Source organism: Spermophilus citellus (assembly GCF_964194105.1).
Source record: "Spermophilus citellus genome assembly, chromosome: 15".
Taxonomy (NCBI): domain Eukaryota; kingdom Metazoa; phylum Chordata; class Mammalia; order Rodentia; family Sciuridae; genus Spermophilus; species Spermophilus citellus.
Window position 1 is genome coordinate 70,856,763 of NC_138195.1, and position 27,845 is coordinate 70,884,607.

At 38.0% G+C, this 27,845-nt stretch overlaps 1 protein-coding gene across 7 annotated transcripts in view; it reads left to right on the forward strand.

Annotated features, from left to right (window-relative positions):
* Positions 1–527: 527 nt before the first annotated feature.
* The window catches only part of BTRC (beta-transducin repeat containing E3 ubiquitin protein ligase), a 194,340-nt gene continuing 167,022 nt past the window's right edge, over positions 528–27,845 (forward strand). For 2 of the 7 annotated variants that reach the window (XM_081267076.1, XM_081267077.1), the window contains exon 1: positions 528–690. In XM_081267076.1, coding sequence (XP_081123202.1) covers positions 643–690 — 48 coding nt within the window. In that variant the 5' untranslated portion in view covers positions 528–642. Of the gene's footprint in view, positions 691–18,791; positions 18,846–27,845 lie in introns of all 7 variants that reach the window. The other 5 variants (XM_081267072.1, XM_081267073.1, XM_081267074.1 and 2 more) reach the window with 3 other exon arrangements.

Genomic DNA, 27,845 nt, shown 5'->3' on the forward strand with positions numbered 1-27,845 from the left:
AATAGCTTAGGAGGATCTTGAAATTCTGCAGTAATCTGTGAGCTGCTGCCACGTGCCCATTGGATCTGAAACTATAGGTCTCAATCCTCCCGCAGGTGCCAGGTATTTGAAATGTGGGAGCGTATATGTTTCTAAAACCACCGTTAGGGAGGCCTGAGGAACTCCGAGTCTTCCGTTTCTCCTAGTATCTGGGTTACAGGTGAGGCATTGGTCGCCATCTTGATATCAAATGCCCCACAAGCCGCCACTAGCGTCTCCCGGTAACCACGGAGACACGCATGCCCCGCCCTCCCCTCATCTATAAACTACAATTCCCACCAGCGGATTTCCTCGCCCAAACTGCGAGTCGTCTAGGTTTGGCTTGCCGGCTACCGCAACCCTGCCGCAGTGATCCGCGGGAGTTGCGGTCCGTGGCGTGGCCTCGCCTTTCTCCGAGGGACGCTCCAGAACTACAAGTCCCGTGAGCCAGCGGGTCACGCGCGTGCGGAGCCGCTGGTCCTTCTCGTCACCCCCGCTTGAGCCCGTGAGGTAGGAGAGGGCGGGGGGAAGGAAGAGGAGGCGGGATCCCTGCGCTGCGTTGGCTGCGGCCTGGCACCAAAGGGGCGGCCCCGGCGGAGAGCAGACCCCGTGGCCCTGGCGATTATGGACCCGGCCGAGGCGGTGCTGCAGGAGAAAGCGCTCAAGTTTATGGTGAGGAGACGGTGCAGGCAGGGGAACGACGGAGGCGGTGGCGTTGGAGACGTTTCTGAGCTTGGGCCTGGGCCGCTAGTCCACAGCGGGAGCGGGCAGAGGGACCCTTGGCCAAGGCTGGCGGCGGGGCTGCTGGAGGGACGGGACCCGAGCTCCAGGGAGGAGGCTGGGGGTGACAGAGGGGACCCATAGGTGGGGGCAGCTGCTCCGCCATCTTGTGGAAGAAAGGCCAAGTGACAGCAGGAGTTTATTGGAGGAGGGGGCTCCAGGCGGCGCGCGGGGCCCTGGAGGTAAAGGGGCGTGGGGACAGTTATCGAAGAGCTGTGGAAGCCTGGTGGAGAGGCGCCGTGGGGCCACTGCCAGGGCCTTCCCCGTGTCAGGGTTACGGGTAAGGCCAAGGAAAGGAGGTGCATTCGGGAGTGGGGAATGGAAGCGAAGCATGGGAGAGTGGGAAGACAGATATTGGGGTGGGAGGTGGGGGGGACCGGCAGGCTGGATGCCTATGGGTTTAAAGGAGGAGGAAGGAAAGTCAGGGTCAGAGGGAGGCTTGTAATTTTGTAGAACAAGGTTAGATAGCCTTTGCCTCGAGGATGGAATTCCAGCTCGTCCAAACTAATGTTGACAAACTCTGGAAAGGAAGGGGCCTTACTTAGGGAAGATAAGGACTGGGGACCTAGGGCTATGATGACAGTACTTGGGGGAGGTATGGTGTGTTGACTGTGAGCCAGAATTACAAAGATCAGGAAAAGGGACACGTACACTAGTTTGAAAGGGGGAGGCTAAATTATTGTAGTAAGTTGGAGGTGATGAAAAGAGGCTAACTGGTCAGGGAAACATGGGTACAGGGGATTGGACAAAACTAATATCTAATAGGGTAAAAACCAAACCAAAACAAAAAACTTGTGCGGTTGTAAAATTTTGGAGACCCTTTGCAGTATATCACTTTCGGGAAAATGCAAGGAATTGGAGGTTAGAGTTGCAAAGACCCAACAGAAGTAATGAGTTTTATGGAGAAATTCAGGAGATGCAAATGGGGGATGTAGGTAGTGGGAAGTGTGAGATATCAGTTGGTGGTTACCCATCAGTTCTACATTCAAACAGTGTGAGCATAGATTACATTTTGTAACCCCTTCCAACCTCTTTAACTTTGTATCATGCTTTTCTTTTGCTGTGCTTATATATGGCAAACTTGTATATGAAGTCTGATATTTGATGCTTTTAATCTGATGCTTTTTGTATATCCCAGGTTTAAAGCCAGACTCTGTGTTATAACTAAATAACGGTGGAATGCACACTTTTAGCTTACCAGGTGGCTTTAGGGACGCTTATATTTGCAGTCAAGTCCTGCTTTTTCAGAAGTAATTGTGACCTGCCACTTTAAATCTTATTCCTTTAAGTAATTAAATAATACAAAATCGTGTCTTCACCTAAAGTACCATAATAAACTAAACATGGATACCAACCCAATTGAATTTAGGCTTTAAACTTACCCATTTACAAGGATATTTTTGTAGAAATTGGTAAAATATAAACTTTGTTTATATCTGTACCTTTGAAAACACTTAATGAAAGTTTTTTTTTTTAAAAGAGAGTGATAGAGGAGAGAGAGAGAGAGAGAATTTTTAATATTTATTTTTTAGTTCTCGGTGGACAAGGATCGAACCCGGGCCGCACGCATGCCATGCGAGCGCCCTACCGCTTGAGCCACATCCCCAGCCCACTTAATGAAAGTTTAAATGTATTATTGAGCCTGAAGATATTTTTTTGATTTCTGCCAAATGTTGAAATTTAAAATAATAAGAGACCTTGAAATTATTTTGGATTTTAGAAATAAGTGAAAGTTGTCTGATAGCTGTAGCAAACTTCTAGATTTAAGTTAGAAAAGTAGCAGCTTCTTATTTTGTTTTCCTGTTTAGAGGATTGAATCTTAATCCTAATCCTGACACTTACATCAGAGTTACAGAATAATGTGACTTACAGATCATAAAGAAACATTATGAGATCATCCCCATCATTCCGCATTAGACCTCAGTCTAGGAACATTCTCAGCTACTTGATCTCTGCTTTATACCATTGAGTTATGCTTTGATAATGGCCTCCTGACTGAGTTAAAGCGGACCTGGAGATGGTGGTGTAGTTTGTAACTTTTGGCACACCATACATTATTAAATATTGAGTCAATTTCCATAGGGAGAAGCCAACTTTTTCTATAATTTTAGTTATTTTCATTTTTGATCTTGCCTGCTGTAGTGGCTTTTGCTTGGAAAAAAATGTCAACTGGAAGAGGGTCACCAAGAATGACACTTTAGTAAGAAAAACAGAGAATGGAGTTAGAGATTTGGTATTCTCTTTCAGCTCAGTAACAGACTTATTATGAATCTGAGTAAGTTACAACTTTCCTTTGGTGTCATTTTCCCTGATATAACATGCTTATTTTTTCAGAGTTGATTTTGAGGTAGGACGATATTTATATTTGAGCTTTCCTCTAAGTAGCCAGTGTAAAGTATACATAGAAGGGTTATCATTTTAATCAAATTGATCTTTTTTCATAGTATTGGCTTTGTTCTGGCTTTGTTTATCCTTTCCTTCAATTGTGTTAGCTAATAACAACTTTGGTACAGATGCCTTGATTTCCATACTTTAAAAAAATATAGCCAGGCGCGGTGGCACCCTGCCTAGAATCCCAGCAGCTCAGGAAGCTGAAGCCTCAGCAGGAGGATTGCAAGTTCAAAGCCAGCCTCAGCAATTTAGTGAGGCTCTAAGCAACTAAGTGAGACCCTGTCTCTAAATAAAATATTAAAAAGGGCTGGGGATGTGGCTCAGTGGTTGAGTGCCCCTGGGTTCAATCTCTGGTACCTAAATAAATAAATAAATAAATAGTTTAGAATGGTCACATGAAATGGATATCTCATGAAAATGTGCATCACCACATTAATGTGGTGCTTTGATTAGGACTTTTACTATGAAATCTTATTAATGAGATTGCTAATTTGGAGTTGACCATACATTATTATGTATGACCGTAATTATACATGACCTAAAACTAGCCAATGAGTACTTGTGAAGAGTGGTATAAGCAGATTGTTTATATCAGTTGGGTGATTGGACCCAAGAGGCACTTTACCAATGAGCTACCCCACCAGCCCTTTTTATTTTTTATTTTGGAACAGGGTCAGGCTACATGGCTGAGGGTCTTGCTAAATTCCTGAGACTAGCATCAAACTTGTCATCCTCCTTCCTCTGCCTCCTGAGTTGCTGGCATTATAGGTAGACAGCTATTACTACTTCTTCTTGTTTAGATTAACTTCTAAGAAAAAAATAAATGATTTGAAAGGAGTAGTTTAGGGCTGGACTTGTAGCTCAGTGGTAGAACTCTTGCCTGGCATGTGTGAGGTACTGGGTTCAGTTCTCAGCACTGCATAAAAAATAAATAAAAGTCCATTGACAACTAAAAAAATGTTTTTTTTTTTTTGTTTTTTTTTTTAAAGAGTAGTTTACATGAAATAACTTATGTGCTAACCTCTCTCATCCTGCTTTATCAGGCCCTCAAGAACCTTTCCTAAAAGTAATTTCCCTGGTCAGCCATTCTTAAACCTCAGAAAGGATAATCAGGAACTGGAAGAGGACCTGGGTAGGAAAATGAAAATGATCCACGAAATATAAACCCAGTTTTATATATATGGGTTCCATTCCCCATTTATTTTTAAAAAGCTGAGGAAGAAATTGATGTTTGTTTATTTATTTATTAGTACTGGGGATTGAACCCAAATGATTAGGAGTGATTAACTACAGAGTCACATCCCAAACCTTTTATTTATTTTTTTTATTTTGAGACCTGGTCTTGCTGAGTTGCTTAGGGTCTCACTAGTTGCTGAGGATGGTCTCAAACTTGCCATCCTCCATATTTTCTCGACTCACTGGGATTATAGGCATATGTGCTGCAGTCTGGCTGGGCACAATTCAGGAGCCACTTGTCAAAAGAAACTAACTTTATTTTTAGAACTACAAATGCCAAAACAAAACAGCTCCTCAAGAAAAAACCCTCAGAGCCCAACTGCCACCACCTGCTTCCCCAAGCCTCTCACCCCCACACAAACCTCACCACCTCCCACAATCCTCCTGCTCTTGAGGCCGATTGGCTGGGTTGTGTGGGCGGAGCCAAAGAAGTCCCCTAATGAGCAGCTCCGTGGAGGAGCCAATCAGCTAGATGTTGCTGGGGCCACTGTGAGCCAATCATCAGCTGGCAGCTGGAAGTTTGCTGGGGCCCCTTTGGCTGTGGCTCTCAACATCTCCCCTTCTCTGTTTAAACAACAAGCATGTGGCTTAGGGACCGTGACTGCCTTAGGTTGTCCAATACTACATATGGTCCTTACCCGTCTTCGGATGAGCTGACCTCAGGGCATCAGCCTCCTGTCTTAGGTTGGTACCATTGTAATTGGATCTTACCCGTCATTGACTACCGGTCCAGTATACAGCCACACCTGTGGAGAGGTCTTTGTCATGACAAGCAGAAGGGAGGAAGATACACCAAGCCAATTGACGGCTCTTGTTGGAAAAATTGTACAACCGATGACATCATCAGTAAAAATACTCAACACTACCACAAGTCGCTGCACCAACAGATAGTTCACAATGCATACAAGTGAGTTCACAATGCATACAAGTGACACATAGTTTAGGCAAGTTCTGCAAGCAGTTCAGTGATGGCTATTGCAGAAACTGTAGATTAGTTTTATCTTTGTCTTCACCGGCACTGGGATGAAGATAGGAATTCTAGCAATAATGGCTAAAGAAAAAATTATGTAACATTCCAGAAGGCACTAAAAGAAAACAATTTTCTTAACAATTTACATTATCTTGAAGAGAATTATTAAATATAATGAAAAGGAAAGGTGAAAGTAAACAAACAGATCTGTTAACCTTCTTTTTTGTTTACATATTAAAACAATTCTTAACAGTTATTTACCCAATTTAAATTAAACCATTTAAATCACGTGAATAAAAAAAATATTTGGATCCATTTTTTCATGAGCGCTCATCATATATGATATATGGACATACGTACATTCAAACATATAACACAAAACACAAGTGTGCACACATAATACATACAACACATAACATAATAGTAAAGGCCTTATAACTTTTTACAGGTGAAATCTCCATTGCAATGTTTAAAAACTCTATAGTCAAAAAAAAAATAGAACTGATCAGCAAAACATTAACCTAGGTCTGTATGAGCTCACAAAACAAAATAGAACTTCATGATATGGGAAAGGACAATAATAAAATAGATATTGAAAAAAGCATCCTGGTTCTGTCGCAGATGTAAGGATAGCCAAATTGGAGTTTTGGATATCAGCTGTTATGGATTTGAGCCAAATCATCTTCTTTTTGGTCTGTAGAAATCGCTTTAGTTAATCTCTCTGGAATCCAAATCGGCTGCTGTTCTCCCTGTGGAAATACACAAACAGGCCCCCGACTCCAGACAATCACTGGGTCAGGACTTTAGTTAATCTCTCTGGAATCCAAATCGGCTGCTGTTCTCCCTGTGGAAACACACAAACAGACCCCCGACTCCAGACAATTACTGGGTCAGGACCTTTCCATTGTCCTGTTAGAATATCTTTCCAAAGTACCTTGGGCTTATGTACATTTTTTGGACACATATGCCTTTCTGCAGCACTAAGTCCTGATGAATCCAAATTTAAAAAGTTTAGAGTAAAAAGGGTTATTTTAAGTTTATCTTTGGGGAATATATACCCCTTCCCAATTCCGTCTTTTTGCTTTAATAAGTATATTTTAATAGTTTGATGAGCTCTTTCAACTATGCCTTGTCCCTGTGGATTGTATGGGATTCCTGTTATATGAGTAATGCCAAATGATGAGCAAAATTGTTTAAAAGAGGTAGAAGTATAACCAGGGGCATTATCTGTTTTTATTTTTTTTATTATTTTATTGTTGGTTGTTCAAAACATTACATAGTTCTTAATATACCATATTTCACAGATTGATTCAAGTGGGTTATGAACTCCCATTTTTACCCCGTATACAGATTGCTGTGTCACATTAGTTACATTTCCATTGATTTACAAATTGCCTTTCTAGTGACTGATGTATTCTGCTGTCTATCCCATTCTCCACTGTCCCCTGCATTATCTGTTTTTAACTGTTTAGGAACACCCACAGTGGCAAAATTTTGTAAGCAATGAGCTATAACATCTTTAGTTTTTTCTCCGGCATGAAGGGAGCCCATCAAAAATCCAGAAGAAGTATCAATTGTAACATGCAAATATTTTAATTTTCCAAATTCTGGCAAATGTGTGACGTCCATCTGCCAAATATGGTTAGGTATCAATCCTCTAGGATTGACTCCAAGATTAACTTGTGGTAAAAAGGTCACACAATTTTGACATTGTTTTATTATTTGTCTAGCTTGTTCCTTAGTTATTTTAAAACGCTTTTGTAAAGTATTAGCATTGACATGGAACCTTTTATGAAAATTTATAGCTTCTTCTAGTGTAGAGAAAAATATTTCTCTTGTACTTGAATCTTTTCCTCTGTCTGACTAACTTGAGAGACCTTCTCTTTTACTTGAATCAATATGTCTTCTCCTTCCTCTACCTTTGTCTGAATTGAAGGCTTTGGACTAAGCAAACCAGATATGAACGTCCACAATGGCAATGTGCCAACTGGCAGAGTCCCTGGGTTGTTCTTTTCTATTCTTTTTAAATCTTCACCATGATGGTTCCATTGTGATATATCTAACAACTCCTCCTTAAAAAGCCATGGGCTACATTTTTGTATTATATCAACGTATGCCCTGACTGCTCTTGATTTTACTGGGAAGCCTCCTTCCTCTAATAATTTACTTAACAGTCTTCCGGTTTGTTTTTTACTAATTTCTGATCCCGTATTTCTACTATAATACAACCCAACAAGATGACGCCAAACAAAACCGAGACAGAATGCAATAAAAATGGAACAATAATTCATTATATCAGCCTTTCTATCCTCCTGAAATGTGTATCCGTCCTTTCTCCCTATCTGTTCCTCAGACGCAAATAGTGTTTCCTCAGATGTGAGCGGTTTTTCTTCCGTCTCACTCATCTCCAGGGACAGGCAAGTTAAAACAAAAATGAAGCAAAACAAAAGAGGAAACTTAGAATGGCTACCCATCCTCTCGCCCTGCCCTCAGGGGCGAGCAGTTTACTTACCCTCAGTCGCTCCCCGTGCAAGCCACCAAATGCTGCAGTCTGGCTGGGCACAATTCAGGAGCCACTTGTCAAAAGAAACTAACTTTATTTTTAGAACTACAAACGTCAAACAAAACAGCTCCTCAGGAAAAAACCCTCAGAGCCCAACTGCCCCCACCGGCTTCCCCAAGCCTCTCACCCCCACACAAACCTCACCACCTCCCACAATCCTCCTGCTCTTGAGGCCGATTGGCTGGGTCGTGTGGGCGGAGTCAAAGAAGTCCCCTAATGAGCAGCTCCGTGGAGGAGCCAATCAGCTAGATGTTGCTGGGGCCACTGTGAGCCAATCATCAGCTGGCAGTCTGAAGGGCAGGGAAATAGCCCAATGAACATCACTGCAGAGGAGCCAATCAGCTAGATGTTGCTGTGGCCACTGTGAACCAATCATCAGCTGGCAGTCTGAAGGGCGGGGAAACAGCCCAATGAACATCACTGCAGAGGAGCCAATCAGCTAGATGTTGCTGGGGCCGCTGTGAGCCAATCATCAGCCGGCAGCTGGAAGTTTGCTGGGGCCCCTTTGGCTGTGGCTCTCAACACATATGCATGGCTTTTCGTTTATTTCTTAACGGATAAATATATTCTTGTCCAATCAGTCCCAGAATCAAACAGAGAAACACTTGAAATGGAGATGAAATAATTGTAGGACATACAAAAATAATTTGTGATGCTGGGATTGAACCAAGGGCCTAGGGCATGCTAGGTAAGCACTTTTTACCACTGAGCTAATTTCCCAATTCTCATAAAGTTTTTTATGGAGTTGACAAGTAAAATGATATAAAAGATAAATATATTGCTGTGTAACAAACCACCCTCAAATTTAGTAGCTTAAAAAAAATCAAAATTTATTTATTTATTTATTTTGTAGGTAGTGGAGTGTGAATAGGTTCAATAGCTCTACCACTGAGTAACATCCCTAGCCCTTTTTTATTTTTTATTTTGAGATGGTCCTGCTAAATTGCCTAGACTGGCCTCAAATTCATGATTCTTCTGCTTCAGCTCACCAGTTGCTGGAATTATAGACATGTGCAACTATGCCTGGCAAATTTGGTGGTTTTTATACTTCACATGGTGTTGGCTGGTGCCTTCATGTTTGGAACTTATAAAATGGCCACATTCACATGACTGATCACAGCTAGGGCTAAAGGCCTTCTGTGTGCTATATGAATCTCTCCTTTTGCTCCTTGGGTTTCCTTAAATCATGGTGGTTGTGTTCTAAGAAGGAGCATTGCAGGATATAGAATGTAGCATCTGTGAGTCATCTTAAATCCTGGGATTTGAAAATCCAAGGAATGTCACTATTTGTCAGATCCAGTCCAGGCTAACCCAAAGTGAGAGGGATTGGGGGAAATAATCTCTATTAATGTGAAGAGTGGCATGCATAAGCATGGAGGAGGGGATTGCTGGGAGCAATCTTTTACCACAGATGCTATTCTAGTTGGATGCTCAGACTAAAAAACCAAATGAGATCAGCCAAGTTTGTGGATAATAACACCAGGAATGCTTGGGAGGCATCTCTTTTTTTAACTTCTATGGAATTGATGTGATCTTCTGCATCACTTGCCTTAATGATGTCATTGTAGACGTAGTAACTTTTATTATTTATTTGAGAAACACAGGTATTTAAAAACAAATAGCCAGGCATAGTGGCACATGCTTGTGATCCAGGGTTGGCTCTGGAGGCTGAGACAGGAGAATTTCGAGTTCAAAGCCAGCCTCAGCAACAGTGAGGCACTAAGCAAGTGTCTCTAAATAAAATACAAAATAGGGCTGGGGATGTGGCTCAGTGGTCGAGTGTCCCTGAGTTCAATCCCTGTCCCAAAAAAATAATAATAAGAGGAAAAACACATAAGGCTGGAGATGTAGCTCAGTGGTAAGAGCACCCCTGAGTTCAATCCTGGGTAACCCCCCCTCAAAAAAAAAAAACATTTAAAATAAATTCTTAAGATTTTTCACAAAGGACTTTTCTTTAAATAAATAGGATCGATTATCAGATGGATGGACATTTGAAACTAATTCTTTGTGTAAATTGTGAGAGTTTCTGTGCATCCTCTTCCTATCCCCAATTTAGTTTCCAAATTGCTTCTTTCTGGATATTCTAATATAGGTGTTGGGGTGTGATATTATAGATTAGTGATAATTCTTTGTGCTGTTTTTCTAGATCTGTGTTTGTAGTAGATGATCATAATAATTTATTTTTGTCTTTTTTTTTTTGAGTGGATCTTACTATATTGTTCAGACTGGCAGTGAGTTCCTAGGCTCTAGTTATCCTCCTGTCTCAGCCTCCCAAGTAGTTGCTGTGCAGATATTTCTATGTTACAAATCACTCCAAACCTTAGTAGCTTAAAAACCCCAATTTGATGTTTTTATTTTTTATTTTGCAGTACCAGGGATTGAATCCAGGGATGCTCTTACCTCTGAGCTACATCTCCAGCCTTATTTATTTGTTTTTCCCCTTCTATGATTATTTTTTCTTTTCCTTTTTTTTAAAATATTTTTTTTAGTTGTAGATGGACACAGTACTTTTGTTTATTTTTATGTGGTGCTGAGGATTGAACCAAGTGTGCTAGGGAAGCACTTTACCACTGAGCTGTAGCCCCAGCCCTTCTTTTCATTTTAATTAATTAAGTTTTTGCACTTGGGATTGAACCCACAGGCACTTTACTACTAAGCTGTATCTGAGTCCTTTTTTAAAAAATTTTTTGAGGGCAAGATCTGAGATTGTCCCCTAATTTGGCAGTTCTTCTGCCTCCTTAGCCTCCTGAGTTGCTGGGATTATAGGTATGTACCACGATACCTGGCTATTTTAAAATATTTTAGTTTCCAAAAAATTAATTTTTTTTTTTGTGGTATTGGGGCTTGAACTCGGCGGGGGGGGGGGGCTCCATTACTGAACCACATCCCCAACCATATGATGATGATGATGATGATGATGATGTGATGATGATGATGATGATGGGAATCATCAAACCCAGGGCCTTGCATGTGCTAGGCAAGTGTTGTACCACTGAGCCACATCCCAGCCTTTTATTTTTTATTTTGAAAAGAGGTATCACTATACTGTCATATATAACTAATTAGAACATATTAAAAAAATAAATAAAAATAAAAGAAGTCTCACTAAGTTACCCATGCTGGCCTCAAACTTGTGTTCCTGCTGCCTATGGAGTAGCTGGGATTATAAGGTGTGTGCCACCTCACCTGGCTAGGGTAAAATATTTTGAAATCTCATTTACTTTCTAACAGTTTTTTTTTTTTTTTTTGGCACTATATAGAGGATTGAAAGCATTCGACCACTGGCCTATATCCTCAGCCCCTAGCAATATTTTAATATAGCACAGAAGTATTTTCTACCTGTGGATAGTGAGAATTCATTGAGAATGAAATAGAAAATATTTACCAAAATTTGACAACTTAGCCAATAAACTTAAGTCAGCAAAAAGAAATATAAGGCCCTGGGTTCAATCCCTAGCACCAAAAGAAAGCCTTCTCTTTCCTTAATAAATCAATTTGAGCATCCTAAAATTGGCATTGAAGGGGTAAAAAAATCTCTATTCAATTGTATTCACCCAGTTGGGGGGGTGGGAAATCTCTGCATAGTTAGCATAGCCTGAGGCGTATTCCCTTTCATTTCCCAAAGTCCGTTTGGGAACATTTTACAAAAGACTCAGATAACAAAAGTAAAATAGATACTGAGATTAATATTTGTACTGAGAATAAGATTGTTCTCTGAGATGCTTGGTTAATTTCATATGTAGCCAGGGTAGGGGTTGGGGAAGCAAGGGAGCAAGAGTCCCAAGGTTTGGAGAGAATTCCTGCCTGTGTAGTAAAACCTTTTGAGTTGGAATTTTCCTTCTGAAGTTTCCTTCTTCCTGTAATTAGGCTCTTCTTTCAGAGTACACTCGCCGGCTTGTGATCTGACCTGATGTTGTGCCAATAACAGAATAACACAGAAGTGGGTGAGGTTTTTTGTTTTTATAGCAATGGCTACTATTTATTTATTCATTTGTTTTTTCTTTTTGGGTGCTGGGAATTGAACCCAAATCCTCATGCTTGTTCAGTGTTAAGGTGTGCCATCAGCCTGTATTTATTAAGTGTTTTTGCTGTTCCAAATTTAATGTTCTAAGTTCTTTTACTAATATTATGTTATCTAATTCTCCCAATAATCCTGTGAGATAGATTCTTTAATGGTACTGGGGATTGAACTAGAGGTGTTCTACCACAACTGCATTCCCAGTCCTTTTTATTATTTATTGAGACAGGGTATCTCTAAGTTGCTGAGACTGGCCTCAGACTTTGGTCCTCTGCTTCAGTCTCCCAAATAGATGGGAGTACAGGTGGGTGCCACCTCATCTGGCTCCTTTCAGTGACGCTTGTAACAATTTGAACTGAAACAAAATTTGTATCAAGGTCATACATAATGCTCTTAACAACTTCCTTGGTAGCAGATTTAGAGATTTTCCAGTTCTTTATTTGCACCTAAATTTAAGGTTTCGAGATGTGATGCTGGTATTTTTAGATGTCTGGAGAACTTATTCAGGAATTTGGATAAATGTTTTGTATTTGGATGCATAAGTCTTTGCATTTGAGAAGTATTATTCTAAACTGTTAATATGCTTGTTTGTGAATTGTTGGATTATGGGTAGTATTTTGAAATATTTAATGGCCTTTTTTTTTTTTTTTTTTTTTTAAATGGCACTAGGGATTGAACCCAGGGGTGCTTAAGCAATGAGCCACAGCCCTTTTTTATTTTTGAGAAACAGTATTGCTAAGTTGCTTAGGGCCTGACTAAGTTGCTGAGGCTGGCTTTGAAATTTCGATCCTGTTAGCTCAGCCTCCAGAGTCACTGAGATTATACTTGTCCACCACCACACCCAGCTAGGGCCTTTTTAACAATATGAAAGCACTTGAAAGAGAATACAAAAAGAAAAAGAAAATGGAGGGAGACTCATGGACAAGGGATGTGTGCTTTATTCAGCACCAGAGGGGCACATCTCCAGGAGGAGAATGGTGGGGGCTGCCATAAGGGTCTGGGTTTTATAGGGCATTAGCAGAGCCATGAGAGGAGCTAATTAATTAGTTGCAGATGCACGTGATATCTTTATTTTATTTATTTATTTTTATGTGGTGCTGAGGATTGATTGAACCTGTCGTGTCACATGTGCTAGGCAAGTGCTCTACCACTGAGCCCCAGCCCAAGTTAGTTATTTTTGGTGGGCCCTTTGGGCCACAGGGCCAGATCATGGGAGGAGTTTTGGTAGCAGGGTTTTAATTTAGGGCAGGGCAGGAGGGCAGGTAGGGAAATAGTAAGAGAAGTTTCCTGCCTGGGGCCTATTGAGATGATTAAAATATTTTATTTTAATTATTATTTTTAAATCTTATTTATTTTTGTTATCATTCTTTTAATTATCTAATATTTTCCAGAATCTTTTATGGTGAGTATTGTATCATATTTAATCAAACAAGCTCAAATTTGGTGTGTTGCATATATCTGTTTATAAAACAAATATCCAAAATTGAATATAGGGGCACTTAATCATGGACTACAATGTAACAAGTATTAAACAGACAGACTACTCTGAGCTCTAGTTTTCCTTTTTGGTACTGAGGATTGAAACCAGGGACGCTTTATCACTGAGCTAACATCCCAACCCTATTATTTTAAATTTTTGGACAGGGGGTTTCAAAGTTGCTGAGAGCCTCACTAATTTGCTAAGACTGCCTTGGAACTTGCCATCTTCCTGCCTCAGCCCCCCTAACCACTGGGATTGCAGGCGTGTACCACCATCTACTGCTCAGTCCTGTTTTTGATGGACACTTGGGTTATTTCCAGATTTTGGCTACTTTAATTGTGCTGTTATAAATAAAGTTATACCTGTTTTTTTTTTTTTTTTTTTTTTTACATATTTTTGCTGGATATATATTTAGGAGTGGAATTACTAGATCATAGGACAAAAATATTTAGCTTAGTAGATACTGTGGAACCATTTTCCATTTTCTCTAGTAGTGTTTAGGAGTTCCCGCTGGAACATTCACTGAAGAATGTCTTTTTTTTTCTTTTTTTTTTTCTTTTTATAGTGCTGGGGATTGAACCCAGGGCTTTGTGAATTTGCTGTACTGTCTTTCTCACTGTAGCCATTCTAGTGGATGAAGGGTACTATTCTATAAAATTTGCATTTCTTTAATGACTAATGTAAACAAGCACTATTTTAGGTTTATTGACTATTAGCCTCTTTGGTAAAGTGTCTATTCAAGGTTTTTTTTTAATTGTTATTGGATTGTTGCCTCTTTTCTTCCTTTGTTTTTAAATTTTTTGTGTTTTTGATGCTGAGGATTTACCCAGAGGCCCTTTACCACTGAGCTATATCCTCCAGCCTTTTTCATTTTAAGACAGGGTTCTCACTAAATTGCTTAGGGCCTGTAGCTGAGACTGGCTTTGAACTTGCTATCCTTCTCTTTCAGCCTCCTGGGTTGCTGAGATTATAGGTGTGGCCCAGGACTGGTGTTGTTTGGCCTTTTCTTATTGATTTGTTCTGTATGTTTCTGTAAAATACACATCCCGTGTATGATATATGGTGTATTTGTAGGAACACAATATTTTGTTTGTTTTCTCCCTCCCTCCTTTCTCCTTCCCTCCCTTTTTTTTTTTTTTTTTTTTTGTTGTTGTTGTTGTTGTACTGGTGAGCCACTCATCCTGCCTCCTCCCCCCTTTTTAATTTTGAGAGGTTCTTGATAAGTTGCTGAGGCTGGCCTAGAATTTGCAATCCTCCTGCCTGAGCCTCAGTAGCTGGGATTAAAAGCATGGGACACCACATCCAGTTTCCTTAGACTTCATTTAAGGGATCAAGAAAAATTTTCAAAAGATTTTTTACTACTTACACAGAGTTCAAAGGATTAGCAACATTTTCTCCCTACATACCAGGATGTGAAAAAGAATGATCACCATTAGTACCATCATTTAAAGCTAGGTGCAATGGCTTTAATCCCAGCAGTCTGGGACACTGAGGCAGGAGGATCGAAAGTTCAAAGCCAACTTCAGCAATTTAGCAAGGAGGCCCTAAGCAATTTAGTGAGTCCCTGTCTCAAAATAAGATTTGAAAAGGGCTGCAGATGTGGCTATGGCTCAGTGGTTGAATACCTTGGGGTTCAATTTCTAGTACCAAATAAATAAATAAATAAATGATCATTTTAAAAAGAAAGAAAGAAGCTGGTCATGGCCTATAGTCCTGGGAATTTGGGAGACAGAGTTGGGAGGATTGCAAGTTTGCGGCTAGCCCCAGTAATTTAGCAGGACCCTGTGTCAAAATAAAAGGGACAACGGATGTAGCTCAGTGGTAGAACACCCAGGGGTTCAATCCCCATAACACAAAAAAGAAAAAGAGCATTTTAATGCCCTCTCCCAATATGTGTGTGTGTAGTGTATGTGTACATGTTTTCATACATTTATATATATATACACACACACACATATACACACACATATATAAAACATATGTACATACATACAACTCAGAGTAAAGAAAATAAAGGAAACAACATTTTTGGACTATGTGGAATAATACCCCTTACTGTTAACTGCAAGCATACAAGTATATCTACCTCCTAATCCCAAGAAACTATGAATATGTTAAGTATATAGCAAAAGGAATTAGGGTTGCCAATAGAATCAGGATTGCTAATCAGCTGACTTTTACGTAGGGAAATTGATCAGATATGTCTGGGTTGGACTCAGTTTAATTACAAGAGTCCTTAAATGTGTAAGGAGGAGGAAGAAGATGCTGTGTAATATCAGAATGGTGCTGTGTAAGAATTCAAACTCGTGTTGCTAGATTTGAAGATGAGGAAGAGGTCCATAAGCTAAGGAATTAGAGCAGGTTCTAGAAACTGGAAAGGGCAAACCTAGAATCTATAAAACTGACCAGAAGACAGCCCCACCAACACCTTGGTTAGAACTCAATGAGACCCATTTTAGACTTCTAAACTACAGAGCTATAAAATAATAAATTTGTGTTGTATTAAGCCATTAAATATGTGGTACTTTTTTTACTGCAGCTATAGAAAGCAAATACAGTCTTTCCCAAATGTTCATTGGTGTGTACATGCATCTATGTGTATGTGACTTGAGAAATAAGTAATATATACATGTGTATATATGTCTCTGTGTGTGTGTGTGTGGCATATGTATATTTATGTATTCACTAGTCTTTTTTAAAAATTTTTTTAATTGTAGATGGACACAATATCCTTATTTAATTTATTTTATTTTTATGTGGTGCTGAGGATCGATCCCAGTGCCTCATGCATGGGAGGCAAGAGCTGTACCACTGAGCCACAACCCTACCCTCTTATTCATTAGTGTTTTATTTTACTGCTGAACCATAAAGATTTCTTGATGGATTGACACTGGCCTTTGGATTAGTGTTTGGTCGAACTACCAGTGTAGTTCTTCTTTTTTTTTTTTTTTTAAGAGAGAGGGGGGAGAGAGAGAATTTTAATATTTATTTATTTATTTTAGTTCTTGGCGGACACAACATCTTTGTTTTGTATGTGGTGCTGAGGATCGAACCTGGGCCGCACGCATGCCAGGCGAGCGCGCTACTGCTTGAGCCACATCCCCAGACCAGTGTAGTTCTTTTTTAATATTTTATTTTGAGTTCGCCTCAGAATTACAGAAGAATTCTGAATACAATTAACATTTTTTTCCTTTTATAATTTTGCCCACTGGGTTTTTTTAGTATATATATATTTTTAAATTGTAGATGAACACACAGTTATCTTTATTTATTTTTAATGTGGTGCTAAGGATCAAACCCAGTGCCTCACATATGAGAGGCAAGCGCTTTACCATGAGTTACAGCCCCAATCCTACATTAACATTTTTTTAAAAAAAAATATATATTTTTAGGTGTTGATGGATATTTATTTATTTAAATGTGGTGCTGAGAATCAAAACCGGTGCCTCACAAATGCTAAGTAAGCACTCTACAACTAAGCCACAGCCCCAGCCTAACATTTTTTTTTTCTTGATGCATTTGAGAGTAAGTTGTTTTGTCAGTATTACCACAAAATATTTGAGGGCTGGGGTGTTGTGGCTCAGTGGTTGAGTGCTCACCTAGTATTCGTGGGGCCATGGGTTTAATTCTCAGTACCACATAAATAAATAAAAAAAATAAAGGTATTGTTTCCAACTAAAACTAAAAAATAAACATTTAAAAAAAATTTGAATGTGTATTTTCTACAAAAAATGTACATTGTTGTGCTGGGGATGTAGCTCACTGTAGAGTACTTTCCTAGCACATATGAGGCCCTGGGTTCAACCCCCCAGTACTGGGGGGAGTGCAGGAAACAAAAGACATTCTACATAACTATCAAAATTTGGAAATTAACAGATGCAAGTTTAATGCTCAAATTCTGTTCAAACTTTGTTGATTATGCCAGTAATGTACTTTATAACACGAGGACTTTCTCTAGAATCACACATTTAATATATTTATCTTATCCCTTTAGTCTCTGTCAATCTGGGAACAGTTTGTTAGTCTTTCTTTGATGGTACGTTTGAAGATTATAAATTGGAACTGAATGCAAAAGTGCAGACCCATTATCTTAGCAACTCTCCCTCCTGGAGGCTGAGGCAGGAGAATTGCAAGTTCAGTGCTAGCCTCAGCAATTATTGAGGCCCTAAGCAATTTAGAGGGACCTTGTCTCAAAATAAAAAATAAAAAAAGGGTTGGGGATGTGGCTCAGTGGTAAAGAGCCGAGTCACTGGGATTATAGGAGTGAGCCACCTTGGTTAGCACTTTTTTATTTAAGAAATCTTTGCTTATCTCAAGATCATTAAAAATAAATACACACACATAACACACTTGTGTAAATGTAAAAATTAAAAATAATCTCGTGGTTAAATACACATAATGTAAAATTTGCTGTCTTAATCATTCTTATTAAAATTTTGTTTATTTATTTATTACTAATGTGGTGCTGAGAATGAAACCCAGTGTCTCCCACATGCTAGGCAAGCGCTATACTGCTGATTCACAACCCCAGCCCTATCTTAACCATTTTTAAGTGTACCACTAAGTGTAGTGTTAAATATACTCATATTATTATACAACCAATCTCCAGAATTTTTTTCATCTTATACAATTAAAACTCTATACCCACTAAACAATAATTCCCCAATTCTCCTTCTTCTCAGCTACTGACAATCACTGCTCTATTTTGGTTCTATGAATGTGACTACCCTAGTTATTTCATATAAGTGAAATCAAGCAGTATTTGTTGTATTTCACTAAGCATTATGTCCTGCAGGTTCACCCATTGTTAAAGTATTGTCTTATTTCTTATATGGCTGAATAATAGTCTACTGTGTGTCTATATCATGTTTTATTTATTTTAATTTGTTTTTGTTGTTTGGGATTGAATCAAGGATGCATGCTAAGCACATGCTCTAACACTGTAGTACACTCCAGCCCCATACTGAATTACTCATTTGTCATTGGACACTGGGGCTGTTTCTTCACAGTGCTGCTTGAACATGATGTTATAGTTACCTCAAGACCCTGAGAAACTCTATTGTTTTATATTTACAATTTAGATCTGTAGTCTGTCTGGAAATAATTTTTATGTATAATGTGAGAATCATTCTTTTTTCCCTTTTTATATCTGACTGATTCAGCAATCAGATATGGAAGAGATTGATCACTTCTGTCATATATGAGGTGTCTATGTGTGTGTGAATTTGCTTCTGTAATAGTATATTTTTGTGTGTTTATGGAACCATAGATTGAACCTGGTGCCTTGTGCATACTAAGCAAACACTCCTCCATCTTGCTTTTTTTTTTTTTAAAGGTATGATTCTGTTTTCCAGATTGACCTTGAACTTGTGAGTAGCTGGGTTTACAGGTGTGTACTTCTGTGTTCAATATCATGGTCTATGTATTCTTGTCAATATCACACCTTTTTTTTTTTTTTTTTTTTTTTTTTTGCAGTACTAGGAATTGGATCTAGAGCCCACATGAGCTAGGCAAGTACTCCACCACTATATTATATTCCCAGCTTTTTAAAATTTTGAGACAGGGTCTTGCTAAGTTGTCTAGACTGGCCTGGTACTTGAGATCCTCCTGCATTAGCCTCCTGAGTAGTTGGGATGACAACAGTGCACCACTGCACCTGGTCATATTTTCTTAATTACTATATTTTTTATAACCATCCTAGCATGTGGTTGTATGTCCCTGCCCCTCAACCCCCCACCCTCAATATTGAATTGCCAATTCTTGGCTCTTCGTATTTCCACATGTATTAGAATCATCAATTTCCATAAAACGTCTGCTATGGTTTTCATTGGAATTGTACTGAACCTATATATTTTGGGAGAACTGAAATCTTAACACTACTGAGTTTTGTAACTGCGAAAATGGCATATATCCTTCCATTTATTTAGGTCTTTAATATTTTTCTGTATAGGGGCTGCAGTTGTGGCCCAGTAAGTAGTAAAGCACTTGTCTAGCATGTGTGAAGCACTGGATTCAATTCTCAGTACCACATAAAAAATAAATAAATAAAATAAAGGCATTGTGTTCATCTATAACTCAAAAAAATTAAAAAAAAATCTCTGTATAGAGAAACTTTGTACATAGGTACAGAGTTTTATATTGTTTTAAGGGCAAGGGATGTAGCTGGTAGAGTGCCTGCCTAGCATGCACCAAGACCTGTGGTTCAATCCCAGCATGACAAAAAAAAAAAAAAAAAAAAAAAAAAAATATATATATATATATATATATATATATATATATATATACACACACACACACACACACACACACACACATATATGTTTTAGATTTATTGAGAGAAAGAGAGAGAGATCGAAAGAGAGAGATTTGTTCTCAGGTATTTTGGATGTATTTAGATATTTTTTTTTTAAAGTATCTAATTTTTTAAAAAAAATTAATTATTTGTTGCTGATAGTGAAAAGGTGTTTAATCTGAAGTCTCTGACCCCAAGACTAGATGTAAACCTGTTGAATACTTTTTTTTCCTGAAAGGTCTGTAATTTACATTTGAATCTAGTTCTCAGTGGGGTCAGTAACAGCAAAGAAAGGTGTGGCAGTGTGCACTGTAATTCCAGCTACTAGGGAGGCTGAGGCAGGGGAGGTTGAGGCAGAGGATTGCAAGTTCAAGGCCAGCCTTGAACAATTTAGCTAGACCCTCTCTCAAAATAAAAATAAAGGCTGGGGATGTAGCTCAGAGGTAGAGCGCTAGCCTGGCATGTGCAAGACCCTGGTTCATTCTTCAGTACTACAAAAAACAAACAAAAACTAAAACTAATTGTTTGATTTAGAGTGGATTAGATTGAGGAGTGGGGAGAATAGACAGAGGCAGGGACACCATTTAAAGGTTGTAGGCAAGAGGCATTGTGGACTTGTGCTAATGCATTAAATATCTGGAAAAGGAAGACAGACATTTGAGAAAGATTCTGGAGAGAATGAATATAGTTTGTTGGGAGTAGGATAGGACAAATGAAGAAAAAGAACTCTTGAGAAAAGTAAAATATGACTGGCGTCTGTAGTATTTACAATGATCAGTATTTGTTATTTTAGTTAGTGAATAGATGTATAGTGATATTTTTTTTGTGGTTTTAATTTGCATTTCTCCAAAAGATGCCTCAGTTCTTGATGCTTTTATTCATTGAGGGTTAAGTACCAAAAATAATAATGGTTATCAGAAGAAAGTATTTGATATGCCTTAAATTTAATGTTTTATGAAAAAAATTTTGTGAATATTTTAATAGTGTATACCTTTACAAAGTTTCAAATAAGGAAATGCATGATGATGCATGCCTGTAACCCAGTGCCTCAGAAAGCCAAGGCAGGAATATAAAAAGTTTAAGGCCAGTCTGGGGAATTAGTGAAAGGTAGTCTCAAAATAAAAAATAAAAAAGGCTGGGAGTCTAGTTTAGTGGTAGAATGCCCCGTGTTCAATTCCCAGTACCACACACACACACACACACACACACACACACACACACACAAAAGCACAGTTTCAAGTAAATCCTGTGACCTTGAAGATGAGAGTTACTTTATAGGGTTTATTTTATTTTATTTAAGTGGCCTTTAGTCTTAAGTAGAATATGTGGCTTTTAATAAACTGAAGAGATGGGCAAATGAAAAAGAAAAATGTCTCATCATCCTATAATATTTTTTGGTGATTGGTCTACATTTTACCTCCTCTTTCTATATATTTTTTTCTTTTTTTAAAATATTTTTTAGTTGCAGATAGACACAATACCTTTATTTATTTATTTTTATGTGGTGCTGAGGATTAAACCCAGTGCCTCACATGTGCAAGGCAAGCGCTCTACTACTGAGCCGCAATCCCAGCTCTAATTTCTTTTTTAATAAAGCAAAAAATAAATGAGAAACACCAATGTGATCAAGATCATTATGATCTTAGTCAACAACTACTGATCTCTTGCTCCTGGTAATAGATAATAATGCATAATAGGATTTTGAAACTTTATTCTGGCAAATAATTTAGATACAATGAAGGCTTTCTTTTGACTAATTCGTTTATTTATTCCCATCTATTTCATCTCCCTTCTTTGTATATCATCCTAAGCAGCAGTCTGTATTATAAGAAGCAAAGCTAAGTGATTGGTAATTAAATGTTTAGTATTTATTTTTGTTGGTTATTAGCTTGAGGTTAAATTTGTTTAATGAGTGCACATGGAAGAATTGTGCTTTGTACATTTTGAATGCATACTTGCTGATCACCAGCATGGTACTCCCATTTTATGGAAACTAGAATGTAATTTCTTACTTTTTAATGATTGTAGAGTTTTATAGTTATTGAATCTTTGTTATGATGGTGTTAGTCACATCAGCACTTTCTTTGCTACCAAGTTCTCAGTTAGGAAATCGCCTCTCCATTATAGCTTGTTTCCTTGGGAAAGTAAAGTCTACTTTGAAGCAGTTTCCAGTAATATATGTTTTTTATTATTATTGTTTTTATTTGTTCTACTTAGTTGTACACGACAGCAGAATGCATTTTAATTCATTGTACACAAATGGAGCGCAACATTTCGATTCTCTGGTTGTACATGGTGTAGAGATGCACCATTTGTGCAATCATACATGTACCTAGGGTAATGATGTCTATATCATTCTACCATCTTTCCTACTTCCATAATCTCCCTCCATCCTCCCCTTTACCTAATCCCAAATTACTTTATTCTTCCCATACCCCTACCCCCCCAATCATAGATAACAGTTATCTACTAATCAGAGAAAACATTCGACCTTTAGTTTTTTGGGATTGGCTTACTTCGCTTAGCATAATATTCTCCAACTCCATCCATATACTTGCAAATGTCATAATTTTGTTCTCTTTTAATGCTACATAATATTTCATTGTGTATATGTACTATAGTTTCTTTATCCATTCATCTGTTGAAGGGCTTTTAGGTTGGTTCCACAGTTTTTTTTTTTTTTTTTAAGAGAGAGAGAGAGAGAGAGAAAATTTTTTAATATTTATTTTTAGAAGTGCGGGGCTGGGGATGTGGCTCAAGCGGTAGCGCGCTCGCCTGGCATGCGTGCGGCCCGGGTTTGATCCTCAGCACCACATACCAACAAAGATGTTGTGTCCGCCGAGAACTAAAAAATAAATATTAAAAATTCTCTCTCTCTCTCTCTCTCTCTCTCTCTCCTCTCTCACTCTCTCTTTAAAAAAAAAAATTATTTTTAGTTTTCGGCGGACACAACATCTTTGTTGGTATGTGGTGCTGAGGATCGAACCCAGGCTGCATGCATGCCAGGCGAGCATGCTACCTCTTGAGCTACATCCCCAGCCCGGTTCCACAGTTTAACTATTGTGAATTGAGCTGCTATGAACATTGATGAGGCTGTGTCACTATAATATGCTGATTTTAATTCCTTTGGATATAGACCGAGGAGTAAGGTAGCTGGGTCAAATGGTGGTTCCATTGCAAGTTTTCTGAGGAATCTCCACACTGCTTTCCAAAGTGGTTGTGCCAATGAGCAGTCTCACCAGCAATGTATGAGTGTACTTTTTCCCCCACATCCTCTCCAACATTTAATATTGCTTGTATTCTTGATAACTGCCATTCTGTCTGGGGTGAGATAGAGTAGTTTTCATTTGCATTTCTCTAATTACTAAAGATGTGTTGAACATTTTTTCATATGTTTGTTGATTGCTTGTATATCTTCTGAGAAGTGTCTATTCAGTCCTTAGCCCATTTATTGATTGGTTTGTTTATTTTTTTGGTATTAAGTCTTTTGAGATCATTTTATATCCTGGAGATTAGTGCTCTATCTGTGCTTGTGGTAAAAATTTGCTCCCATACTGTAGGTTCTCTCTTTACCTCAATGATTGTTTGCTTTGCTGAGAAGAAGCTTTTTAGTTTGAATTTATCTGATTTATTGATTCTTTTAAAAAAAATTTTTTTTTAAAGAGAGAATTTTTATTTATTTATTTATTTATTTAGTTTTCGGCGGATCATAACATCTTTGTTTTGTATGTGGTGCTGAGGATCAAACCCAGGCCGCACGCATGCCAGGTGAGCGCGCTACCGCTTGAGCCACATTCCCAGCCCCTGATTTATTGATTCTTGATTTTATTTCTTGCACTTCAGGAATCTTATTAAGGAAGTCAGGGCCTAATCTGACATGATGAAGATTTGGGCCTATTTTTTTTTCTATTAGGTATAGGGTCTCTGGTCTAATTGCTAGGTTCTTCATCCACATTGAGTTGAGTTTTGTGCATGGTGAGAGAGGTTTAATTTCATTTTGCTACATATGGACTTCCAGTTTTCCCAGCACCATTTGTTGAAAAGAGGCTATCCTTTCTCTAGTGTATGTTTTTGGTGTCTTTGTCTAGTATGAGATAACTGTATTTATGTGGGTTGGTCTCTGTGTCTTCTATTCTGTACCATTGGTCTACATGTCTGTTTTGGTGCCAATACCCTGCTGTTTTGGTTATTATTGCACTGTAATATAGTTTAAGGTCTGGTATTGTGATGTCTCCTGCTTCACTTTTTTTTGCTAAGGATAGCTTTGGCTATTCTGGGTCTCTTATTTTTTTCCAAATGATCCAGTAATATATTACTGTAGACTTTCAAGCAATGATTCAGATTTTAGTATTCAGTTAATTTAGAAAAGATGACCTAAGTAGAAGAACATTAATATATTTGATTTTCAAGTTGCAGTTAACTATAATGATAGCTCATAGATCTACTTCATTCTGTCTTGGAATGTTGCATGATTTTAGTTAAAAACAGTTCAAAAGTTAGTCAGATGAATTAATTGAAAAAGAGTCCTGCCTCATCCAGTCAGTGCTTCTTAACAGTTTTTCACATCTTTCAACCATTCTCAGGCATGGCACTTAGAAAATTAGAAAATCAGAATGGACTGCTTCAACTCTTATCAAGACAGTACCTACTTTTGTATCACCTTTAATTGATAGTCTTCTGAATATGCCCCTCCCCCTTTTTAACTTGATACATACAAACTGAATCAACAAATTGTAGGGCTGGGGATGTGACTCAGTGGTAGAGCACTTACCTCACATGTGGAAAGTGCTGGGTTGGATGTCCAGCCCCCACCCCCCCACCCCCCAAAAAATTCCCATACTCCCCCAAACTAACTATATAATCCTTGACATGTTCATATGTAGTCATGTTTAAAAAGTATTTCCTAAGTGTCCTTTTTTTTCTTTTTTTGGGGGGGCAATGCTAGGGATTGAAAATGAGTTTTTTTGCCATTTGAGCTACATACCCAGCCCTTTTTAATTTTTGGAGACACACACTCTAAAAATTTCTGAGGCTGGGCTTGAACTTGAAATCCTCTTACCTGGAGTCAACTGGGATTATATTCGCCATGGATCCTAAATATTCTTATTTATTTATTTATTTAATGGTAGTGGGGATTGACTCTGAATTACTTTACCACTGAGCTATGTCCCCAGTCCTTTGTTTTTATTTTGAAACAGGGTCTCAGTAAGCTGCTGAGAGTCTTGCTAAGTGAGAGTCTTGCTAAATTGCTGAGGCTGGCCTCAACCTTGTAATCCTCCTGCCTTAGGCTCCTAAATCCCTGAGATGACATGTGTGCACCACCATGCCCAGCTTTGGCTCCTAAATCTTCTTAAATGGTTTCTACCAATATCTTGTGTGAAAATATCATCTTTTGAAAACATTAATGTTGAAAAAAATAATTTGAATGAACCTGGTGTGGTGGGGCACACGTGTAATCACAGTGGCTTGGGAGGCTGAGGCAGGAAGATTTTGAGTTCAAAGCCAGCCTCCAGCAATTTAGTGAGGTGTTAAGTAACTCAGGGAGACCCTGTTTCTAAAAATAAAAAAATAAAAAGGAGGTGGGGATGTTGCTTAGTGGTTAAGTGCCTTCTGGGTTCAATCCCTGGTACGAAATAAATAAATAAATAAATAAATAAATAAATAAATAAATAAATAAATAAACAAACCTAAAAGAATTAGAATAAGATTTATCTGATTTGGAGACCTGTTCTCTCTTATTGTATCTTTAAAATGAAGGTATAGTACATTATAATTCTTACTATTGGATCACTGAAAGTTTCATTTAAATATATTAGGGATTATACTACAGAAGCCTGAGTAAGATACTCCATATTTTTTTCCAAAGAAGCTTCTTTAAATGGTTCTGTTAAGTGTAGGAATGTTCTGATGATTATCTTTTTAATTAAAATGAGAAATCTTTGTTTAAAGTGGCATTCGTTTTTTTACGGCCTGTTACAGTCTCTGTAACAATCATTTCTTAAGTCTGAACGTTTTATTTCCAGGAATCCATTTATATAAAACTATGTTTAGACTTAATTAAGGAACGATTCTTACAAAGCTTGTAAATAGCCAGGAAAAAAGGGACCGAAAATAAAACTGACATTCACATTTAACAAAATGATTGTTACAAGGTATGTAATAAGCTATAAAAATACAATAAAGTCCTTTTTATAAGAGTTCATATTTTTTGATCCTTGTTTTCAAAGGTATTTAAGAAAAATATCAAAGCTCTGCAAATTGACATCTGTTTTGTTGAATGGACTAGTGATAATTTTTGTTGTTTGTTTATAACTGATAGTGTAGGAGTTCTACCTGTCTGGTTAGTATGTTTTCTTTGAAATACTTCATAATCATTTTAGTTTAGATGAGAATGTAAATTTTACAATGTGCTGTGATGGAAACAAGACCTGATTCTCTGATTCTACTTTCTAAAAGTCGTTAAGGTGTTGAATAAATTGCATGAATCTTTTTGAGTTTCATTTTCCTTATCTGGAAAGCAAAGACAGTACCTACTTTTGTATCAAAGAGCTGTTATAAGGACTAAGTGAAATTTTAAGTAGTGAAAATATTTGAAAGTTATAAACTGTGTAAGCATCTAAGGTTATGTTTCTCTCTGTCTCTGTCTCTCTGTGTCTCTCTCTGTGTGTGTGTGTCTCTCTTTTTTTTTTTTTTTGTACTGTGGTTTGGACTCAAGGGTGCTTTATCAATGAATTACATCTGGGTCCCTTTTTCTTTTTGAGATAGGGCTTTGCTAAGTTGCTTGAGAGTCTTGCTAAGTTGCTGAGGCTGATGTTGAATTTGAGATCCTCTCACCTCAGCGTCCCAAATTGCTGGGATTACAGGTGTGTGCTGCCTGCTGGCTAATGTGTTTTAAAAATGGACTGTATACTTTTAGGGTCTTCTAGGTATAGAATCATATAATCAGCAAATAATACCAATTTGAGTTCTTCCTTTCCTATGTATAACCCTTTAATTTCTTTCATCTGTCTAATTGCTCTGGCCAGTGTTTCAAGAAAATGGATGGAGTTAGAGAAAATAATGCTAAGTGAAGTTAGCCAATCCCCAAAAAACAAATGCTGAATGTTTTCTTTGATATATGGAGGCTGATTCATAGTGGGATAGGGAGAAGGGAGCATTGGAGGAATAGACGAACTCTAGATAGGGCCGAGGGGTTGGAGGGGAAGGGAGGAAGCATGGGTTATTAATGAGGGTGGAAAGTGATGATCATTATAATCCAAAGTACATGTATGAAAACATGAATTGGTGTGAGTATACTTTGTATACAACCAGAGATATGAGAAATTGTGCTCTATACGTGCAATAAGCATTGTAATGCATTCTGCTGTCATATATAAATAAAAAATTTTAAAAAAGTTGGACTGTATAAAATTTCTTTTAGTTAGCACCCTTTTCTTATTTGTGCATTTAGTCATGTAAATGTGCACAACCTTTTTGTAAAGACCTCATCATTATTATTTTTCTGTTTTCTTGTATGATTGAAACACTATTGGCATAGTAGATATTACACAGGATTTGGAGACAAGAAGACCTGGTTTCAGTTTCATCTCTCTGACTTATTAGGTATATAGTATTGTTATCCTGAATTATAAATGTAGAAATTGAGGAAAAGAGAGAGTAAGTTACTTTTTCAGAATTATTCAGTTTGTAAATGATATAGCCGGTATTCCATCTTAGATATTCTAGGTCCAGAGTGAGTGCTCTTAACCAGTATGCTATACTAACCTTGTTCCTCAGTTTCTTCACCTCTAAGATGAATAACAACTGTTATGTCTATTGGATTGTTTTGAGGATCCAGTAAGAGTATATGCATAAAATTAGTGTCAGAATGTACTGTAAATATAAATTATAAATGAACTTTAGAATTAGCATTCATCTTAGAGTAGCTATTGTTGTAGTTGTTTTTGTCATTTTGAACTACAGATATTCCCCAATTTATGACAGTTTGTTTGACTTAGGATTTGTTTGTTGGTATGAAACAGTGTGCATTCAGTTCTAACCCTGCTTTGAATTTTGATCTTTTCCTTAGTTATATTCAGTAAGACTCTCTTGTGATGC